General features: G+C 34.4%; 1 protein-coding gene across 1 annotated transcript; it reads right to left on the bottom strand.

Annotated features, from left to right (window-relative positions):
• Positions 1-18,000: 18,000 nt before the first annotated feature.
• On the bottom strand, positions 18,001-18,939 carry LOC107941821 (uncharacterized). Its single transcript, XM_041107961.1, has 2 exons — positions 18,835-18,939; positions 18,001-18,357 (listed from the first exon to the last, which is right to left on the bottom strand). Exons 1-2 carry the CDS (start codon positions 18,937-18,939, stop codon positions 18,001-18,003), a joined length of 462 nt encoding a protein of 153 aa, XP_040963895.1.
• Positions 18,940-20,371: the final 1,432 nt, after the last annotated feature.

Here is a 20,371-nt window from a genome sequence, read left to right on the forward strand (position 1 = left end):
TAAAATAAAACTATTAACTGAACTAGTTCGTGAACTAGTTGTCACAGTTGAGACTCTGTTGCACCATCCTCCTATACCTAAAGATTACCTGAACAGAATAGACAAAAAGATGTGAGATTTTGGAAACTCAGTGTGCAACCCAACAGAGATAGTCATGCAAATATACATAGAAACTCATATGCAAAATAGATACAGAAACAAATATAGATACAGACTTAAGTCCTTAACAGAAACAGATGTCAGAATTAGATAATCAGAACAGATATACAGAATCTTACCCCCATCCTCTACATACCATCTCCGACCATCCCATCACACCATGTGGGGTATAAAACACCCACCCATCCCTACACAGCATATAGTGACCAGACGATACATAACAAAATAGTATGCAACCAAGTTGCTAGAAAATAGGTGAAAGATCGCTGTACAGAACACTTCTCCCTCATATACGAATCCCACACCAGATACAGATATCAAATAACAGATATACATAAATAACATGTCTCACATGCTCGTGTGTAGATATCATACATGCTTATACAGAATAATCAAACATACACATTAGTTTTTCGTACTCAGATTAGTCTATCAAGATAATAGATCACAAACATTAGGGTTTGGTTAGCCCTTACCAACCTTACAGAAGGCCCACAATTGATTGGAGCGACTCATGCGACCCTAGGGAAAATTTCAGAACTTTAGGTCCACATCCCGTGTGGCCCACACGGCCTTACCCATAACCTATACGCCTGTGTGGGCCCCACACGCCCAATTTGGCCTATCTCATGTGGCCTACACGACCACACACTACCTATTACACGACCTTGTCTCGTACACGGTCGACCACACAGCCAGGCACACGCCCGTGTGGCATTGACAGACCCATTTTTTAACTTTCGCTGAACTTCGATTTCTTGTGTATTTTTTACACACCTAGTTCGTTTTTGATGCTATAGCAAACTCGAGACCTCTAAACCCCTAAAATAGTATACCAAACACAAATTTAACAATCAGATTGTAAATCCATCAATACTAAACCGAGCAACGCGCACACACTAACCGCTATCAAACATGATCACACGTACAGATTATACTATTAGAACGGAACCCACTGCTTCACCATCTTTTTCTACGTAATAAATCACAAAACATTAACATCCCCAAATTCACACCGTTACGCCAATTCAAGCGGAAAGAAAAGAAAAAGAAACACACTAACGAATCTACATACCCAAACGAACGAGAGCAAATAAATTAACGAACTCCAACGATTAGAACAATTGATTTGGAATAAAGGAATGAAAAACAACACAAAAAGAAAGCATAAAGGGAAGAAAGGGGAGAAGTGAAAATCGTTGTCAAAAACTTTGAGAAAAGAGAGAGAAAAATAAAAAATAAAAAAAATAAAATTTGAACCCCATAATATCTCAACTTCCCATTATCTCACTAACTAACCCACTAACTCTCTAGTATTTCAGAATTTTACTTCCACCCAACCTCTATCTCACAACAAAAGCAAAAATATCATCCACGCTCACATAGGGAATCAAACATGAGACCTTAGAGTAAGCTACACCTTACCACTTGAACCAGCAAGCTCATTCTGATAAGAGTTTACTAAAGATAAAATATAACCCAACCTACCTTAAAATGATCCTGTATCAGTCTAACTTTGTCTTCAGTCTCAGAAACTAACTCAGGACCCAAAACCCATTGCTCACCCAACTTAGTCCAACACAGTGGAGTGTGACACTTAATCCATACAGAGCCTCATAAAATTTGAACCCTATAATATCTCAACTTCCTATTATCTCACTAAATAACCCACTAACTCTCCACTACCTTAGAATTTTACTTCCATCCAACCTCTATCTCACATGCAAAGTAAAAATATCATCTACGCTCACATAGGGAATTGAACACGAGACCTTAGGGCAAGCTACACTTTACCACTTGAACTAGCAAGCTCATTCTGATAAGAGTTTACTAAAGATAAAATATAACCCAACCCACGAAAGACCAGGCTTGGATAAAAAATAATAAAATTCTCTAGAGAATGGAACTCGAACCCAAGACCTCAAACACACACCTACATCCCTTAACCACTGAAGTAGATACTTAATTATGATAGAATTTACAGAAATAAAGATAAATAATTTAGGGCGTTACAGTCGACGAGTAACATGAAACCATAGTTTGTACTTTTATGATTCAAGATAGAATTAATTATTTGTATATATATGTCAGTTGAATGAAAAAATTCAAGGTGAGTATGATTTGATTATATGAAATGTTGCACTGTGTTTTGGTATAGATTATCGGAATAGAGGACTAAAAAGAATAGAATGTAAAATGACATAAAATACTTGAATTGTGATATGTAAAATGGGAATTGAAATGCGGTATGCCATATGATATGAAATATATGCATTTGATGATGAAATTGGCTTATGATTATGCATATGAATGAGAACTGACTTATGTATCATGTTGTATAAAATAAAATTGAACATTAGTACCCTATTAACTAGTCTGGTGTAGTTGGATATAGTTGACATACCATAGGATTGGTTGGTGTATAGGATTATATGCTTATGCACCAGGATGCACCTCATGTTCCAGGATGCAGATATGCATTTCGTGTGCTAGTATGCGCTTCGTGCGTCAGTATACACTTTACGTACCAGGTTACTCTCCTTAGGTTTATCCGATGATGCACTTCGGTGCTAATTTGGTGTGTTGGTTGGATGATTCGTGTATCTATTCGAGTCTGAGTCATGTTAATAGGGTTATAAACGATAAGCTTGACAAAGGACATTGTAAAATGAAATGGTTGATATTATGTCTCACTTATGTTCCTATGTAAATTGTGATGGACAGATCACGTAAGATATTAAGCAAAACACTTGAAAACGAGCCCCAAGGGTTGAAACAATTGTGAAAGAGTCAACTGGCTCTAGGAAAAAAGAATGGAAATGGTAAGTTGCCCAAGTAAAAGATGTTAAATAAATATGGAAATGAATGACATGTCGTTGTTCAAGTATATAATTGTGTTTTGGTTTTTAATTAATGTTAAGCTAAAGAATATGTTAAAGAATGATGATTGGTTTATTAATTGGCTAATCATTGATATAGGTATGTATATATGTATTAGAAGATGATAAGAAATGAATTGTATTCATATGATTTGAAATGGTCTGGTATGGATTGTTAAGTATATGCAATCACATTAAATCATGATAATAATGTTATGTTATACTATTTTGAATCTAAAAAGTACCATTGAGCCATATAGCTCAACATACGATTTGTTTATCTCGTGCTCAGGTACAGGTATTCTTGAAGCCTCGGAAAAGTGAAATCAGCATCCATACTACCACAATTGACCCAACCTAAGTTTGTATAGCCTTTTCATTATATCAATGGCATGTACCTAGGAAATTCTTGGTCTAACTTTTGAGATGGTCACGTAAATGTACCTATGTTGTGAATATATATATCTATAATGGTTTTGGTGATGTATGGAATTTATGTTAGTGGCTTGAAAATGGTATATTATACATGCTTATTATGTTGATTGAAAGAATTAGGGGTATTGAGGCTATTTGTTATTAATCATGTTAGGTGGACCATTAAAAAATAGGAGATTAGTAGTTTGTCATGGATGTCGTGAGTTCACACTTTGAATGTCGCGACATTAAGCCATCTCATCGCTACATCCCGTGCTTGAAGTTACAATGTTGGTCCTATTTTATTTTGAGAACTTTGCAATTTGGTCCTCAGGTTGGTATGTTTGGCTACCATTTTTGATGTTGTGATACCAAGCCCTAGAAGTCGCGACACCCACCTAACATACTTTGAAAACTTTTAGTTTAGTCCTAATTCGTGTAACATCCTGCTCGATAGAATCTTAGTATTCGAATACTATTTAAAGGAATAAGACGGGTAGAATAATTCTAGAAGTAAATAGAGTTAAATCTAGTCTAAAAGATAAGGACCATTGTAAGTGTGCCTGTGATGCCTTAATAATGACAGACACTAAAGTAGAACATAACGATTAGGAATTTTTTAGTTAGGAAAGATTCACCCCAGAAGCCTCTATTGGGGATTCATATGATGGATAGAGTATGTATAGGGAAATGAACATTATGATGAGAAGCATATGTCAGTAACAAACACCCCTAACGATGTCCTTGAGTTGGTTAAAAAATGAGGAAAAAATGGTTAGGAACCAAAGGGAAACACTTGATTAGTATTCTTGGAATTAGGAAGATTTGGATAAGACCCCTCATTGACTGATGTGATGTTTGTTGAGTCCTAAAAAAGTCTAGGGACAAGTTAAAGTGTATAAGGTAAGAAAGATATCTCTCATCGGGAGAGCAAAACCAAGGAAAGATAGGAATGCTTCTCTAAGTTAAGTGAAGGCATGACGAATGGTGAGCACTATAGTCTACAGGAAAGTAAAAAGTTTACCGCCTCACTAAAAACTTCTGACGTATAAGTGGGCATGTAGTCTATAACAAAATCTGATGTGAGACGGTGTTAAGAAAGGACGCCCAGTAAAACACAAAGTGGACTCATCTAATAGAGTTGTCGCGAAGAAGGCGATATGCTTGAAAGCATGAATTGTTACGCCATCAGGTAAGATTTGATGAGATGACTAAGGATAAGGGACAAGTTGAGACGCAAAGGTGAGCCTCGTATGTGTTTTCATACGTCAATCATTACAGTTGTCATGCATCTAATTGGTTATCACATGTATTAATACACGTGTTGAGCATCCATTAAAATAAAGGAAAGTATTTGATGACCAGGTCAGTGCTGGGAACTTCCTCGGGAAGTATTCTCTAGCTATAAAAGGGTGAGCTGAAGCGAAAAATCCTCTCATCCTTTAGGATAAGCTGGGAATGAGAGGACCAGCTCTTAGATGCCCTTTGTACGGTAAGTTTCCCAACCTTGCATGCTAATCTATCGGAGAGCAAATCTATTTAACTTAGTAAAACAAGCTTGGTAGCGCGTTTCTATATGATTTGAGTGTTTGGATTAACTAATCTTAATGAGTTTTCTATGGTTTAATGATTAGAGGCTACTGGTCTACTCGATAGAAACATAAATATAATGTTTGGATATAAAAAAGGGTGAGGGCACAAAAGGTGAGGATATTGTGGAGGTCTTGTGAGTACCTCGCAAATATCTAACTAATCTATTTGTGTATACATGTATGTTCGTATGTTTATATGTTGATCTCTCTGTGTTAATGACTATTTTTGTTAAATAAGAAAGCAAGGCATGTAGATGTAATATGTCAATTTTGTTAAGATGATTGCTTGATGAGCTATGCATGTGTGATATGCTAATTTTGTGAAAATGTGCATATGGTAAGCTTGCATTTGTGGCTTGATGCCTAAATGATAATGCACTTCTGTTGAAAAAATTAAAGGGCAAACGTGTGTACGATGAATGTGTAAGGAAGGTGCGAGCCTGAGGATATGTTTCTACTGTTGGATCGCCGGCACCCCTATGGCGCAGCGAAAAATAAAAATCTGGCGATCCTAACCAGGGATCCATGTGTGAGGAACGAATCGGGGTGAAAGAGGTTGCTAAATTACCTAATGTTTATTCAGAGTAGACAGCAACACCTTAACAACGAGTAGTCTAATTTACTGTCGAACCAAACCGCAATCTATCGTGATTCCGGCCTCTACGTAATCCACCCAGTTGACTACGAACGGAAGGAATCCCCAAAACAATTTTGAGAGTTATTTTTCTTTGAAGGCTGCTAGACTCAAACAAAGAAAAACGGGATTATATATATCCTTTTGTTTTAAGGTTTTTTTAAAGAATTAAATAAATATAATAATATTTTAATCCGAAAATTATAATTACATTAATTATAATATCAGTTCGGTAAACCATATATTTATTTGAATTCTTATACTAACCAAATTCATGTCCTCACTATATGTACAACAACCTTGTACATAATGTGTTGGAAATTTGATTACCGAATTAAATTAATTCTATAATTAATTTAATTCAAGCGACCCCAAAAACAATACCAACTATGGTTTATTCCGTTCATTTCAACTATAGGGTGTGACCCTGTAGGTTCTTGTAACGTTAGCAGTAACACTAGAACGATTCTAATGTTACGAACAATGAGTGGCATCTAGCAATGCATCATTGCTACCTAAGTCACAAGAGATCATGATTTGACATAACCTTTTTATGATTAACCTTTTATGCAATAATCCTTAAGTCCTTTATCTCTGGATTGGACACAAGTCATGGAATAGTCTCACTTGCATTGTCCATTCCATGTTCCTTGATATCTTAAGTAGACTACGATATACAAATAAGTATGACATCTAATATCAATTTAGTTGAGCATGGCCATGCATTTCTAGTCTCACTTAATCAAGTGGCCTAAGATATTACTCCCATTATGTAGGAGGGACTTATCCTATATCGACCAACCATATCCCTCTACATAGATTGTGGTATATCCAACATCAGTCTTTATAGAACAACCAGTTACGGTGTACGTTTGACTGTATCAAAATATACAACTCACGATGTTGGGATTATGACGATCTCAAGTCTGAGGATCATATAAATATTAATCATTATGAGTAATGTCGTGACAATTACAAAAGAATCCAAGCAACATGCTCATAACGGGTCAGTCCAATATGTTGTTCTCTAACACACATATTCATGTAATGATTCTGACATTCCATATCAATGACAACTCTTTATCATCAATCAACTACACGTTAGTCTTAATGCATTATCGTTGTCCTATCCAACAATAATACTTGACTAAGGAACTTTTAAGAATAATCATATTATTCTCAGGACATTATTATAAAACAATTTATTTATATACACAGAAAAGAAACTGAAATAATAATGGTAACGCCTTATATTAATAAACGTGATAAATCAAGTATGTTATTACAACCATCTCATGATTGATCTTTGGGCATACTCTAACATCTACTCCATAGAAGAAAGTGTAAGCATAAAGAATGCACCTGATGATATGTTTCTGTTCACCATAAGTAAGTATGTACATGCATAAATACACTTGAAAGCATGATGGAGTCTTTACATGAATGAGTCTCTGCATGATGAGTCTGTGCATAGGTTGCATGAGTTGCATAAGTCTACATAAAGAGTTTCCTTTCGTTTGATCCCGTCGGGACAGTAAACATGAATTATGATATGGAAGTACATATAATGTAAGAAGACCATATAGTGTAAGACCTAGTCTAGGACTATGGCATCATATGGTAAAATGAAGACCACATAGTGTAAGACCTAGCTTGGGACTATAGCGTCATGTGGGGAAAAGATAGATAACAGTTGGGCGAGTACTAGGTGATGAGGGGTAAACCTCAAGACATTGAGTTTAGGCAAATCCCTATCGTCAAAAATTCTATTTACAGAAATGTGGAAGCCTTTGTAGCTATTCTCTATTACGTGCGAGCCTTAGTGGCAGAACCTATTATACATGAGACTTAACAGTGACAATTTTTATATGGAGCTTTAGTGGTCGACTTTGTGAATCCACCTTTGTGGTGAAGTATATTGAAGTGGAGCCCTTGTGGCTGATTCTGTTATATGAGAGCCTTTGTCGCTATATCTATTAAATGCACCTACGTGGTGAAGTCTGTTATATAAGGACACATTTGTGGCTATCTATCTATCTATCTATCTATCTATCTATCTATCTATCTATCTATCTATCTATCTATCTATCTATCTATCTATCTATCTATCTATCTATCTATCTATCTATCTATCTATCTATCTATCTATCTATCTATCTATTATCTATCTATCTATCTATTTTTTTTTTTTTTTTTTTTTTATCTATCTATTTTTCTATCTATTTTTTTTTCTATCTATCTATCTTTTTATCTATCTATCTATCTATCTATTTTTTCTATCTATTTCTATCTATCTATCTATCTATCTATCTATCTATCTATTATCTATCTATCTATTTTTCTATCTATCTATCTATCTATCTATCTATCTATCTATCTATCTATCTATCTATCTATCTATCTATCTATTCTATCTATCTATCTATCTATCTATCTATCTATCTATCTATCTATCTATCTATCTATCTATCTATCTATCTATCTATCTATCTATCTATTATCTATTATCTATCTATCTATCTATCTATCTATCTATCTATCTATCTATCTATCTATCTATCTATCTATCTATCTATCTATCTATCTATCTATCTATCTATCTATCTATCTATCTATCTATCTATCTATCTATCTATCTATCTATCTATCTATCTATCTATCTATCTATCTATCTATCTATCTATCTATCTATCTATCTATCTATCTATCTATCTATCTATCTATCTATCTATCTATCTATCTATCTATCTATCTATCTATCTATCTATCTATCTATCTATCTATCTATCTATCTATCTATCTATCTATCTATCTATCTATCTATCTATCTATCTATCTATCTATCTATCTATCTATCTATCTATCTATCTATCTATCTATCTATCTATCTATCTATCTATCTATCTATCTATCTATCTATCTATCTATCTATCTATCTATCTATCTATCTATCTATCTATCTATCTATCTATCTATCTATCTATCTATCTATCTATCTATCTATCTATCTATCTATCTATCTATCTATCTATCTATCTATCTATCTATCTATCTATCTATCTATCTATCTATCTATCTATCTATCTATCTATCTATTTCTATCTATCTATCTATCTATTATCTATTTCTATCTATCTATCTATCTATCTATCTATCTATCTATCTATCTATTATCTATCTATCTATCTATCTATCTATCTATCTATTATCTATCTATCTATCTATCTATTCTATCTATCTATCTATCTATCTATCTATCTATCTATCTATCTATCTATCTATCTATCTATCTATCTATCTATTATCTATCTATCTATCTATCTATCTATCTATCTATCTATCTATCTATCTATCTATCTATTTTTTTTTTTTTTTTTTTTTTTTTTTTTTTTTTTTTTTTTTTTTTTTTTTTTTTTTTTTTTTTTTTTTTTTTTTCTATCTATCTATCTATTATCTATCTATCTATCTATCTATCTATCTATTATCTATCTATCTATCTATCTATCTATCTATCTATCTATCTATCTATCTATCTATCTATCTATCTATCTATCTATCTATCTATCTATCTATCTTTATTTTTTTTTCTATCTATCTATCTATCTATCTATCTATCTATCTATCTATCTATCTATCTATCTATCTATCTATCTATCTATCTATCTATCTATCTATCTATCTATCTATCTATCTATCTATCTATCTATCTATCTATCTATCTATCTATTATCTATCTATTTTTTTTTTTTTTTTTTTTTTTTTTTTTTTTTTTTTTTTTTTTTTTTTTTTTTTTTTTTTTTTTTTTTTTTTTTTTTTTTTTTTTTTTTTTTTTTTTTTTTTTATTTTTTTTTTTTTTTTTTTTTTTTATTATTTTTTTTATTATTTTATTATTTTATTTTTTATTATTTTTTTTTTTTTTTTTTTTTATTATTTTTTATTATCTATTTTATTTCTATCTATCTATCTATTATTTTATTATCTATCTATCTATCTATCTATCTATCTATCTATCTATCTATATGGCTATCTAATGATGTATGGACGCCTCTGTGGCTATCTAAGACAAGTGGACGTCTTGGTGGCTATCTGGTGATCAAGCAAGTGTTCGAAAATTCCAGAGACCTCGGGACAACGCATCAAAGGCAACACCGAATTGGAAAACTTTGAATGAAAGAACAACTATCGAGCTTGTGATAATGAAAGATTGCCAAGGAACATTTTATACTGAGAAACAGACAAAGTCTACCTTGTTTACAGAATGAAAAGTGAAATCAAAGAATGTCATGAGTTCAATATCACAAGTAAGTTGAATGATACCGACTGAGGTAAGAATGTTTACAGAATATAAATGAGCACAAGATATGAAGATATATAACACATGTTCTAGCTAAGTTTGATGAATGCTTGTTGGGTTCCATGGAGTAAATTGCAATGTTTATATTTAATACGAATTGATGACTAAATGTATGATAATGCCTCAAAACTTATTATGGACGCCTCTATTTGTAGGATCTGTTAGAAAGATGGGAGATGAGAGGCGATGTCAAGGCAACGCTAGTGGAAGGGAAGTTTTTGCTGATGTGCATATAGAGAAGAGAAGTTTACTCAAGTAAGGGGATAAGAAGCCATAATCTACACCAAGAAAGATTATGAAAGGATAATTCATACATAAAGTTATATGGGGAAGTCAAGTTTGCATTTAAGATGTCAAAGGTGAAAATGTTTATGTCTTTAGTAAAAGCAAGACGTATTCGATGAGTGTTGTAGTTTATCGATTATGAATGTAAATGGGAAATATGCATTGTTCGTAATGATATTCTTAATAAAATACTTGAAATTATTTAGTAAATGAAAGTAGAAGACTTTATTAAATCATTTCTCGTCTAGTACATAGGCGAATAGAAGAGTTTAAGTTACATCTATTTTAGGAAGTAATACCCAATACTTGGATCTGGTTGATCAGGATAGGTGGAGGGCGTTATAGTTCGACCCTGAGATAATATTGAGCTTTCGTAAGCTCGTATATGTCCTGAAAATGGATATATATTTTATTTTAAGCTTGTAACACTTGTACCTAAATGGTTATTAATGAAAATTGTATGTAATCGATCGTAGTAGCTCTGGCAATGAATGTAGCATTCTGTACCTTGGACCTCGCATCGGGTTAGGTATGGGGTGTTACTCATTTTTCGACGACCGTCTTGTGTCTTAAACCTTCCAAAAGCCTCACCTTGCTATTCAGAATCTAGTAGTGTTATCCACTTGTCATTTCGACTTTCCTTGGTATTTCTTCTTGACATTCTCTCTACAATTATGGTTAGAATTTTAAGGAATAAATTAGTCATATTAATTGGGGCAGATTATGATGAATATTTGAAATATAAAGAATGGAAACGTCATTCATTCTCTTCCTCCATGGTTTATTTTAGATCATACAATTCCTTTGCTTGCTTTTCTTGGTCATTTGATACTTTTTAGATGTTTGATTCAAAAGCTTTTGATAATGTAATATCCTAAAATAGTGGTTTCAAGATCACAATTTTGAAAAATGAGCCCGTAAATATTATTATTTAATATTTAGGAGTCGAATATAGTGGTATATTAAATTTTGGTTTGATAAATTTGCTAATTAGAAAGATAGTTAAAGTATAAGTGGTTTGATCCTAAATCAATGGTTTTGGAAAATAAGGTATCAGGACTAAGTGAGGGGTGTTACAAATCACATTTCTAATAACAAGAATCTTTTTTCTTCTCTTATCTGTCCTTTAACTTCCTCTACAATTACCCTTGCTAATGGAGCCAAAACTATCATTAAAGGGTTGGGAGAAATCCGTCTTCTTCCTTCAGTTCCACTAGTGTCAGTTTTGTACACCCTAGATTGTCCATTCAATTTTATTTCCATTAGTAAACTTTCCAAATAACTTGATTGCAGAGTTATTTTTTATTCCCATTCCGTTTTTGTGCAGGACCGGAGTATGTGGAAGATAATTAGTGAATGACTTAAGTCACATGAATTATATTATCTTTCTTGTGCTACAACTTTAACTGTCTTCTATTCCAATACTTCTATTGATCTTTTTCACATTCGATTAGTTCATCCTAGTCTTTCTAAGCTATTTTCTTTAGAATGTGAGTCATGTTAACATGGTAAATACGCTCGCACTTCTTTTCCAAAACAATTGAATAAATGAGCCTCATCTTTATTTAGTCTTGTTCATTTTGAAATATGGGTTCCCAATCGTGTCCAACCTTTGGTTTTATTATTTTTTAACCTTTGTTGATTACTATAATCGTTGCACTTGGATATTTCTAATGAAAAATAGGTTTGAACTACATGATATTTTCACAATTTTTTATGTTGAGATTCTAAATCAATTTGGTGTTTCTATTAAAGATCTACACAATTATAATGCGCCAAAATATAAAATATCTCTCTAACACCCCTAACTCGTATCTATCGTCGAAATAGGGTTACAGAGCATTACTATAAAAACGTACTATACAAACTTACAAATTTGAAACATTAAAATCAACATAGCATAATCCATTCACATACACGCATATCCTCCCTTAATCGAGCCTTCGAAGCCTTAGAAACCTTTTGGAAACGATTGAGGACTAAATTGAAAACATTTAAAACATGTAAGAAAAAGTTAGAAATTTTAAACTGTAGAGGTCACACGGCCCTATGACTCATACGGTTGAGATACACGCCCATGTCTTAGGTAGTGTAACAATTGAAATAGGGACACAAGGCCGTGTCCCAACCCATTTCCGTGCCCTTATAACTCTTTGAGTTTCGTCACATGGCCAAGCCACATGCCCGTGTGCCAGGTCGTGTAACACTCAAAATGTCCTTACACGCCTGTGTGTTAGTCCATGTGCTAAGCCATGTAATTGCTAGACTTGAAACCTTTAAAAACCTACAAGGGGCACAAGGTCGTGTCGCAGTACCGTGTGTCACACACTGATGAGACACACGTCCGAGTCTTAGGCTGTGTGGACAAGAAATTGGCCAAAATCAAGCTATTTACTTCACCCACTTTAAGCATATACCTACAAGCCATTTGCATCCATAACCAAGGCCTCAAAACATACCAAAACATGCATAAAATGACCAATTCAAATGATCAAATCCCATTTAACCAATATGCCATATAGGCACCTCAATCACAATCAAACAACCTCATCTAGTCGTATGCATTACTACACTTAAAACATTCACAACTAATTCAATTTTCATCTTAAGTCATACCATAATTGAGGCCACAAGTAACTCAACATAACATACCATTTTAATGTCCTAACAACAATCAACCAATGTGCCCTTCATAGACACCACAAATATATCCAACATCAACAACTAAACATGTAATATTGATCCATTTCTAGCATAGCACCTAATTCATTCTCAAGCCAAAACAATTCACAAGTGTTCATTTTCATGCCATTCTAATAGTACCAAAAAGATTCCTACTTACAACCTTAATAAAGTACTTAACAACTTAGTCTAGTACATTGACATATTGTACAAAAACAACCTATATAGCCACATATACATGCCATTACCCGAAGAGACACAAGAACTACCAATATCGACAGATAGTGTGAGCCGAAGATTCGATCCGTCCATTAGCAGCAACGATCTACAAAACAATCCACAAAAACTAATAAGCTTATAAAGCTTAGTAAGAGCATATTATATCATCAAATTTAACAATAATTGACTACGATTCATATTTTTCTCGAGTCAAAGTTATCGGAGTGTAAACAGGGGCACGTATGTGCAATTCATGGGTACTAAAGTACAAATAGGGGCACGTATGTGCAATTTAAGGGTATCGAAGTATAAATAGGGGCACGTATGTACAATTCAGGGGTACCGAAGTACAAATAGGGGCACGTATGTGCAATTTAGGGAATAATTAACTGTAAGCATTTAGTTACATAACTATAATATGAAAATACAAGTAGAAATTAAATTACACATTTAAATACTATGAAATTACATTAACAACTAGAGTGCAGAAATACGATTGAGCTAATTCATGCTTTTTTTCCCTCAATTTAGATCTGATTGAGATTCATCTTGATCTAAATAAATAATTATATTCAATTAAGTGTTTCAATCAATCTCAAACATTCAATTCAATCCATAATCCATATTTATACGTAATTTCAATTTTGCCCCTAATTTTTTAACTTTTCACAATTTAGTTCTCAAGCTCGTAAAATAAGATTTAAGCAATTCCATTCACATTTCATTTTAGCCGAATTCACTAAGGACTTCTAGCAATCCATACAAATTAGTATTTCAAAAATTTACCCTGATATTTCATTACTTTTAAAAATAAGTCCGTAAATAACATTTTCATAAAAAAATCCCCTATTTTTGGTGGAAGTTTCACTTTAAGATGTTGTTTTGAAATTGGTTTTTGGCCGCTTTTGTTAAAAAGATCACCAGCTTCTTTTTCTCCGTCGGCATGGAGGATTTAGACTCACGAGTTGTAGTTACATAAGATGAGTGTTCTTCAACAGGCTTGGTGGCTTTCTTAACTGATCCTCTCGTTCTTGCCATATTTTGTTTGTTTTGTGGAGTGAAGATGGTTTAAAAGTGTAAAGGTATGAACTTAGGGAAGAGAAAGTGAATAAAAATTACTGCTTGGGTGTTGCACAGTTGGCACAGTGAATAGGGGTTTATAGTGAGTGAAAGAAGAAGCTAGAAAGGCGTGATTTTCTAAGAGGAAATAAAACTGGCGGGAATAATTACGTCCAATGAGAATTGCGCCCGCTCAGGCAGATCAGACGGCTAGGTGACTTTTGATCAAACGGTGGAATCTGAAATTTCTGATCTGCCCTCATTCTTGCTGAGTCAAAAGTGACAATACAATAGTATGACCTGCGTTGACAATAAGGCCCAAGTGCGTCGACAATGGTACCTAGTTATTCTGTAAAAATAGAAATCAATAAAAAAATAATAAAACAAACTTGAACAGAAACAAAATAAAAATAAAAATACATAATAAATTTTATAATAATTAAAATTTTTTGACCAATTTAATGGTCTCTGCCTACTTGTGATCAATATTCCCAAGATAATGTTTCAATCACTGGCCATTTACTTTGAGTTGGTGTCCATCATTTAAACCCCTAGTTGTGACTGCACCATGAGGAAATACTTCGACAACTTCGAAAGGTCCAGACCAACAAGAACGCAATTTAGCCGGGTGTAGCATTAGTCTAAAATTGAATAATAAAACTTGTTGACTCGCAGTAAATTCTCGCTGCAAAATAATTTTATCATGCCATCTTTTGGTCTTTTCCTTATAAATTGTAGCGTTTTCATAGGCATTTTGCCTAATCTCCTTTAGTTCAGTGATATCCAATAGTCTTTTCTTTCCAGCAGCTTCATAGTCCATGTTCACTTGTTTAATTGCTCACATTGCTTTGTGTTCCAGTTCAATTGGCAAGTGACATGCTTTCCCAAAAACCAATTGATATGGAAGCATCCTTAGTGGAGTTTTGTATGCTTCCCGTAATGCTCATAAAGCGTCATCTAGTTTGGAAGACCAATCTTTATTCGAAAGGTTCACTACCTTCTCGAGAATGTTTTTAATTTTCAATTCGATACTTCGGCTTGTCTATTAGTTTGTTGATGATAAGTAGTAGCCATTCTAGATTAACTCCATATCTTTTCAGTGCCGCTGCCACTTGGTTGCAATGACAGTGTGTACCCTTATCACTAATCAATGCCTTTGGTGTGCCAAAGCAAGTGAGTATGTGCTTGTGAAAAAAATTAAGCATTGTCTTTGCATCATCCCTTGGGACTACAACAGCTTCAACCCACTTCGAGATGTAGTCAATAGCTACTAATATATAAAGATTTCCAAATGAACTTGGAAATGGTCCCATAAAATCCATACCCCAAACATCAAACAATTCAACCTCTATAATTTGTTACTGTAACATTTCATTGCGTCGGTATATAGAACCTATGCGCTGACACTTGTCGTGTTGATTCATAAAATAATGGGTGTCTTTGAATAATTAAGGCCAGTAGAATCCTGATTGGAGAACCTTAGTGGCAGTTTGCATGCCACTGAAATGACCTCTATAAGAAGCATCATAATAGTGCTTCAGGATTGAAAGCATCTCCTCTTTTGGAACACAACGCCGAATAATGTTGTCATTGCATACCTTGAATAAATACAATTTTTTCTATTGATACTTCACAACTTCATGAAATTTTTTTTCTTTTTTATGGCTTGTGACACCTAATGAGAGTTTTCCACACACTAGATAATTAACCAGATCTGCATACCAAGGGGTTGCATTTACAGCAAATAACTTCTCATCTGGGAATGCGTTGACAATTTGAAGTATGTTTCCATCTTTGCTGCCAATTTCAAATCGAGATAGATGGTCTGCAACTTGATTCTCTGAACCCTTACGGTCTTTTATCTCGATGTCGAATTCTTGCAACAGTAAGATCTAGCGTATGAATCTTGGTTTTGCATCCTTCTTCTCAAAAAGATATTTCAACGCCGAGTGATTAGTAAATATAGTAACCTTTGCACTAACAAGATAAGAACGAAACTTTTCAAAAGCAAATACTACAGCGAACAATTCTCTCTCTGTAGTGGTATAATTGATTTGAGCATCTGTAAGAGTTTTGCTAGCATAATAGATGACATGAAATATTTTTCCCTTGCATTGTCCTAGAATAACATCCCCAACAAAGTCACTTGCATCACACATAACTTCAAAAAGTTGAGACAATCTGGTGTAATGACAATGGGTGCATTTATTAGCTGTGTCTTTAATTGAATGAATGCCTCCAGACATGCATCGCCAATGAGGAATTTTCGATTCTGTTCTAGCAATGAGCATAAGGGCTATGTAATTTTTGATAAATCTCTAATAAATCTTCGATAAAACTCCGCATGCCCAAAAAAACTGTGAATACCTTTCACATTTATCGGTGGAGGTAATTTCTCAATGATTTCCACTTTAGCTTAGTCTACTTTAATACCTTGACTAGAGATGCAATGGCCTAACACAATACCTTCAGTTGCAATGAAATGACATTTTTCCCAATTTAAAACAAGATGCATGTCCTCATGTCGCTGCAATACTTTATCCAAATTGTCAGCGCAATCATAAAAATCATTCCCATAGACCAATAAATCATCCATAAAAACCTCTAAAGAATATTCAATCAGATTCGAGAATATTGCCATCATGCACCTTTGAAATGTGACTAGTGCATTGCAAAGATCGAAAGGCATATGGTGAAAAGCAAAAGTACCAAAGGGACAAGTAAAAGTTATTTTCTCTTGATCCTCCACTGCAATAACAATCTAATTGTACCTAGAATAGTTGTCTAAGAAGCAGTAATAGGCTCTTCCAACAAGCCTGTCCAACATTTGGTCAATGAAAGGAAGTGGAAAATGGTCCTGCCTTGTGGCAGCATTAAGTTTGCAGTAATCCATACAGACTCGCCATCTTATAGGAATGCGTGTAGGAATTAATTCATCTTTGTGTTACTAACCACTGTGATGCCACTCTTTTTAGGAACGCATTGCACTGGACTTACCCAATTGTTATCAGAAATAGGGTAGATAATTCTAGCATCAAGCCACTTTATAATTTCTTTCTTAACAACTTTCTTCATCTTCTCGTTTAATCTTCTTTTTTTCTCAATTGACTATTTGCCTTCAGCTTGCAACTTAATCTTGTGCATGTCAAAAGATGGACTAATGCCTTGGATATCAGTAATACTCCAAGCAATAGCTCGTTCATGTTGCCTAAGAATACAGGCCAATTTCTCTTATTGAGTTACATCTAGTGTTGCAGAGAAAATAACTGGGAGAGTATTATTATCACAAAGAAAGACGTATTTAAGATGAGAAGGTAGTGGTTTCAATTCCAGAGTAGGAGCTTCATCAATAGATGGTTTGAAAGTTGGAGTTGTTCTGTTAGATAAGTCTAGGGATTCAATCTACCATCCATGCCCGAGTTCAATATTATTAGCATCAACCTTGTTGTCACAATTATCTAAGAATTAATCATTAGATGTCACTACAAACTCCTCAGAAAGTATTGTGCATTAGTCATTGAATTCTTTCGCAATTAAATCATCTAGCACATTGACAGTATGGTATTCTTCTTTATCCTTGCATTGAATAGATTCGAAAACACTGAAGGTAACGTGCTCATCATTAAGTTGCATGGTCAGTTCACCTTTGTAAACATTAATAAGAGTTTGTTTGGTGGCTAAAAATGGTCGTCCCAAGATTATGGGAACTTCCTTGTCAGCCTTCTAGTCAAGTATGATAAAATCAGCAGGAAAAACAAATTTATCCACATGAACCAAGATATCTTTGATTTTCCCTTCAGGGTGCGCCAAAGATCGGTAAACTAGTTGCAATGTCACTGCAGCAAGTTTCATGTGACCAATTCCCAACTTTTTGAAAGTTGATAGCGGCATTAGGTTGATGTTAGCTCCCAAATTGCATAAAGCCTTGCGCAAATAATGGTTTCCAAATGAACATGGGATAGTAAAGCTCCCAGGACCTTTCATTTTGAGGGGCAACTGATTTGTCAAAAGAGCACTACAACCCTCAGTGAGTGCAATAGTCTCTATATCACTAAGCTTCTTCTTCTTGGACAAGAGCTCCTGCATAAATTTCCCATAATTTGGAATTTGCACAAAAGCGTCTACTAAAAGAATATTGACCTGAAGTTGTTTCAGTATGTTTAGGAACTGTTGGTATTGCTTATCCTGCTCATTCTCATTAAATCTTTGTGAAAAAGTAAGGGTAGAGATACATCTAATTGCGCTAACACCTTTGGTTGCGTCGACAATTTCGAGGGTCAAACATTGGGCATATGAGTGACAATTTGTTGAAATTTTTTGACTGATGCATCAACAAGCTCTTCAGATTCAACCTTCTCATTAAGGATCATTTCACCAGTACTTTGAGGTGGGACAGTAGAGTCTGTAGTCGGCTCGCTAGTTGTTTACCACTCCTTAGCGTGATAGCCTTGCAGTATTGTTTCTCCTTTAGATTGAGATTTTTTGTGTCAGTAAGTAGTTGCCTGGTGGTCGAGTATTTCGATTCAAAGCAAGTTGTCCTAATTATGCCTCTAGCACTCGAATGGAAGATGAATTCCCTTGCACAATATCTTCTGTACGAGTCATATACTCCCACACTAAAGCCTCAAGAGTAGCTAACGGATCAGAAGAAGAAGCTTCCATGTACTATTTTCGTCAATGTTCTGGAGCATGCTAATTCAACATTGAAGAGTGTTGTGATTGTGTCTGATTCTGGTGTAGGTGCATCTGGCTTTGTTGTGGCTGTATCTAAGTGTACTGGTTGTAGTTCTGCAGTTGTTGATTGTAATTCCCTTGTCTTGAATTATAATGTCCTTGAGTAGAATATTCCTGTAACACCCTAAACCCGGCCTAGAAGTTACGCCCGAATCTGGCGTGTCACATTGAAGTGTTTTTTGAAAAACATGTTTTCATTAGAAACCCTTCTTAAAATTTCAAACTTCTTACCCTTTTAAACTTGTACAAAACCTCAGTTCGTGTTTGTTTATTTTCAATCTAGGTTTATTAAATAAAAGTTACTACATTCAAAACCTTATTGTTGTGAAAGCTTAATTTAAAACAAATGATTTACGAAAACGTGATACTTTAAAAATTGAGTTGAGGAAATGTAGTGTTAGAAAACAGTTATTGTTTTGGAAAACTTTGTTCTACTTCTAGCAGATATAATTCACAAGCACATCAAATCCCAAATTTAAAATCCAAAAATTATAGAGGCCTTATTACAACCCGAATCAAAATCAAAGTGCTTTAGTAAATGAGCCAAATAGAATAAAACATGTGTAGTTGTGTGGCCCTCTCCGAGTCCCTCGCAGCTCCGAATCGTCTAACGCTTGGGATTACCTGAAATATTAAAAACAGGGCGAGTTTATGAAAACTCAGTGTGTAATCCCCTCATTAAAGAAACATATTCAGACTTGGCCTGAGCCTTTTAGCAAAAACAATATCAGGGTGGGCCTTAGCCCATTATGGTAACGGTGGCAAATGACCTTAGCCCACACCAGCCTAGGTTGGGCTCGAGCCCATATAAAAAGACACATATCACATATATCTGGGCTTGAGCCTATCTCAATATCAGAATTAGAATATGCAATGCATAAATACCCATACCATCCCTACACTCCATCTCCTTTCCAACGCTATACTCCTGTGGGGATTAAATTGACCCACCCATCCCTACACTCCTTATGTAGCACCGGTTGCGGCACTAATCAATATTGCAGTAGAGCTACCAATCATATAATCGGCTAATAGCCATCGGTGGGTCCACAGTCGTCTCATACGACCCGTACGACCCTCACATATCTATCACTTCCTCTAATAGAAGATCCCTTATGCAGTATGTCGTCTATACAGTATGCCATGCTCAGAATCAATCATATCGTTAACAGTTAAGTCAATCAAACCATAGCACAATTTAGTCATTTACCCTCGAGGGGATAAATAGTCTTTTACCCTCCAAGGGCATTACAGTCATTTTAACAACCTTTTGGAAGGTCTACAATCACCCCGAGCAACACAGATAACCTAAATGGTCATAACGGTGTAAATGGGCACAAGGCTCATATTCGGCCCAAAT

The sequence above is a fragment of the Gossypium hirsutum genome, chromosome D12 (assembly GCF_007990345.1).
Source record: "Gossypium hirsutum isolate 1008001.06 chromosome D12, Gossypium_hirsutum_v2.1, whole genome shotgun sequence".
Lineage (NCBI taxonomy): Eukaryota > Viridiplantae > Streptophyta > Magnoliopsida > Malvales > Malvaceae > Gossypium > Gossypium hirsutum.